The sequence below is a fragment of the Galeopterus variegatus genome, unplaced genomic scaffold, assembly GCF_000696425.1.
Source record: "Galeopterus variegatus unplaced genomic scaffold, G_variegatus-3.0.2 Scaffold3652, whole genome shotgun sequence".
In the NCBI taxonomy this organism is placed as follows: Eukaryota; Metazoa; Chordata; class Mammalia; order Dermoptera; family Cynocephalidae; genus Galeopterus; species Galeopterus variegatus.
The window spans coordinates 159,722-161,406 of NW_007729763.1; the positions used below are offsets into that span (position 1 = coordinate 159,722).

General features: G+C 39.7%; 1 protein-coding gene across 1 annotated transcript in view; it reads right to left on the minus strand.

Moving 5' to 3' along the window:
• ATP8B4 (ATPase, class I, type 8B, member 4) overlaps positions 1-1,685 on the minus strand; it is a gene marked incomplete at its 5' end in the record, with an annotated part of 144,480 nt that overhangs the window by 83,950 nt on the left and 58,845 nt on the right. The window contains one exon of the mRNA XM_008585632.1: positions 800-965. Coding sequence (XP_008583854.1) covers positions 800-965 — 166 coding nt within the window. The remainder of the gene's footprint in view (positions 1-799; positions 966-1,685) is intronic.

Genomic DNA, 1,685 nt, shown 5'->3' on the forward strand with positions numbered 1-1,685 from the left:
GTGTGTGTGTGTGTGTGTGTGTGTATACACAGAGAGAAAAAGAGAGAAAGATGTGCAGGTGTATATGTGCACATATATATGTATACATACACACACATATGTCACTATATATTTCACTTTAAAGTTGAAATTGCTCGGGTAGTAATTTTAACTTGATAGTTGGTAGCAGAAATAAACAAAACTTGGAAATGAAATGGATTGGGCTCAATTGGGGCAAGAAGCCAATTCACTATACCATTATCTACCTGCCTCACAGCTTCAAAATTTGAAGTGATCCAGTTAGTTTTGTTCTATTCTGTGAACCCTGAGCTCCAAACAGCAGTCTTGAAAGTATGAGGATTTGTGCACAATGGAACTAGAGTATTCTAAGATCAGTGTAAATTTATCCCCATTACTGAAAAAAATCATTCTAAGCATCTGCCTGATGACTGTCTGCATCTATTAGAAGTGCACACTGACAATGAGAGCTATGTGATGCGACCGTATCTGCCTATTTGTCCTGGCTACCAGGAAGCTCACAGTCACATGTGCTCAATCATAAGAAGGAGTTCATCCCTTTAACTGGCATATTTGGGTCCTCATCTTTCCATTGCCCCTGTTTCTTTTCTTTTTCTTTTAAGTCTGTCTACATTCTTTGGAAAACATTTAGGATATAAACAAATACAAAGAAAAGCTAGTGACAGGTAAACCCCTTATGCAATGTTCTATGTTTAATTTTAAAATCCTCCAAATTCAACATCAGTCTTGATTTTAAAAAACAAAAAACAAGCCTCACCACTCAGACACACTTTTCACTTACCTGCACTGTTCTCCTCCGGCATTACGGTGTGGCAGAGAGCAAGTAACCGAAGGAATTCATGCACTTTGGGATCGCCCAGTTTAATGGATTCCATCAGACTCTGGTCAAAGAACTGAAACGTTCTATCTGCTTGGGATTTGACTGAGAAATCCACAGGTTCTTTTTTCTGTAGAAGAACAACAATGACAACAGAAAGAACTATAAACCTCATTCCAACAATAATCTTTTAAAATTCAAAAATATTTCTTCCGAATATTTTTAGAGTTTGTATGATTCTGCAGCCTCAAATGTCTGGCACTAAAATGGCTGTTTCATCATTACTGTTAAATATAATCTTTTTATTTCAGAGTCATGCACCAAAGCAGTGAACCTACCAAAAGCATATGGGAAAGAAAAGTCTCCAGTGGCTGTACAGTTCCTCAAATACTCGTTGCATCTCCAAAATACAAAGAAAACCTAGAAAACTGACGGTTTTTTCAAAACCTGCTTGATAGCGAAACCTGACCTGGCTTGAGCTCATTTTGGCAGCGATATGCAACCTGGAATGGTATATGTCTAATTATAGACATTTCCCCCCCCCTTTTTTTTGTCTTTTTTTGTGACCGGTAACAGGATCGCAACCCTCGGTGTCGCGCCCGCACCGTGTTCCCCCTTTTTTTTTGTCTTTTTTTGTGACCGGTAACGGGATCGCAACCCTCGGTGTCACGCCCGCACCGTGCTCAACCAGTGAGTGGACTGGTCTCTATATGGGATCCAAACCCTTGGCGGGAGCGCCGACCTCTACCGAGTGTGCCACCGGGCCGGCCCCTAATTATAGACATTTTAAGCTCACTTAATACTTGTAATTAATATTATCCAATGCAAAAATATTAACGTGTTTGATTAT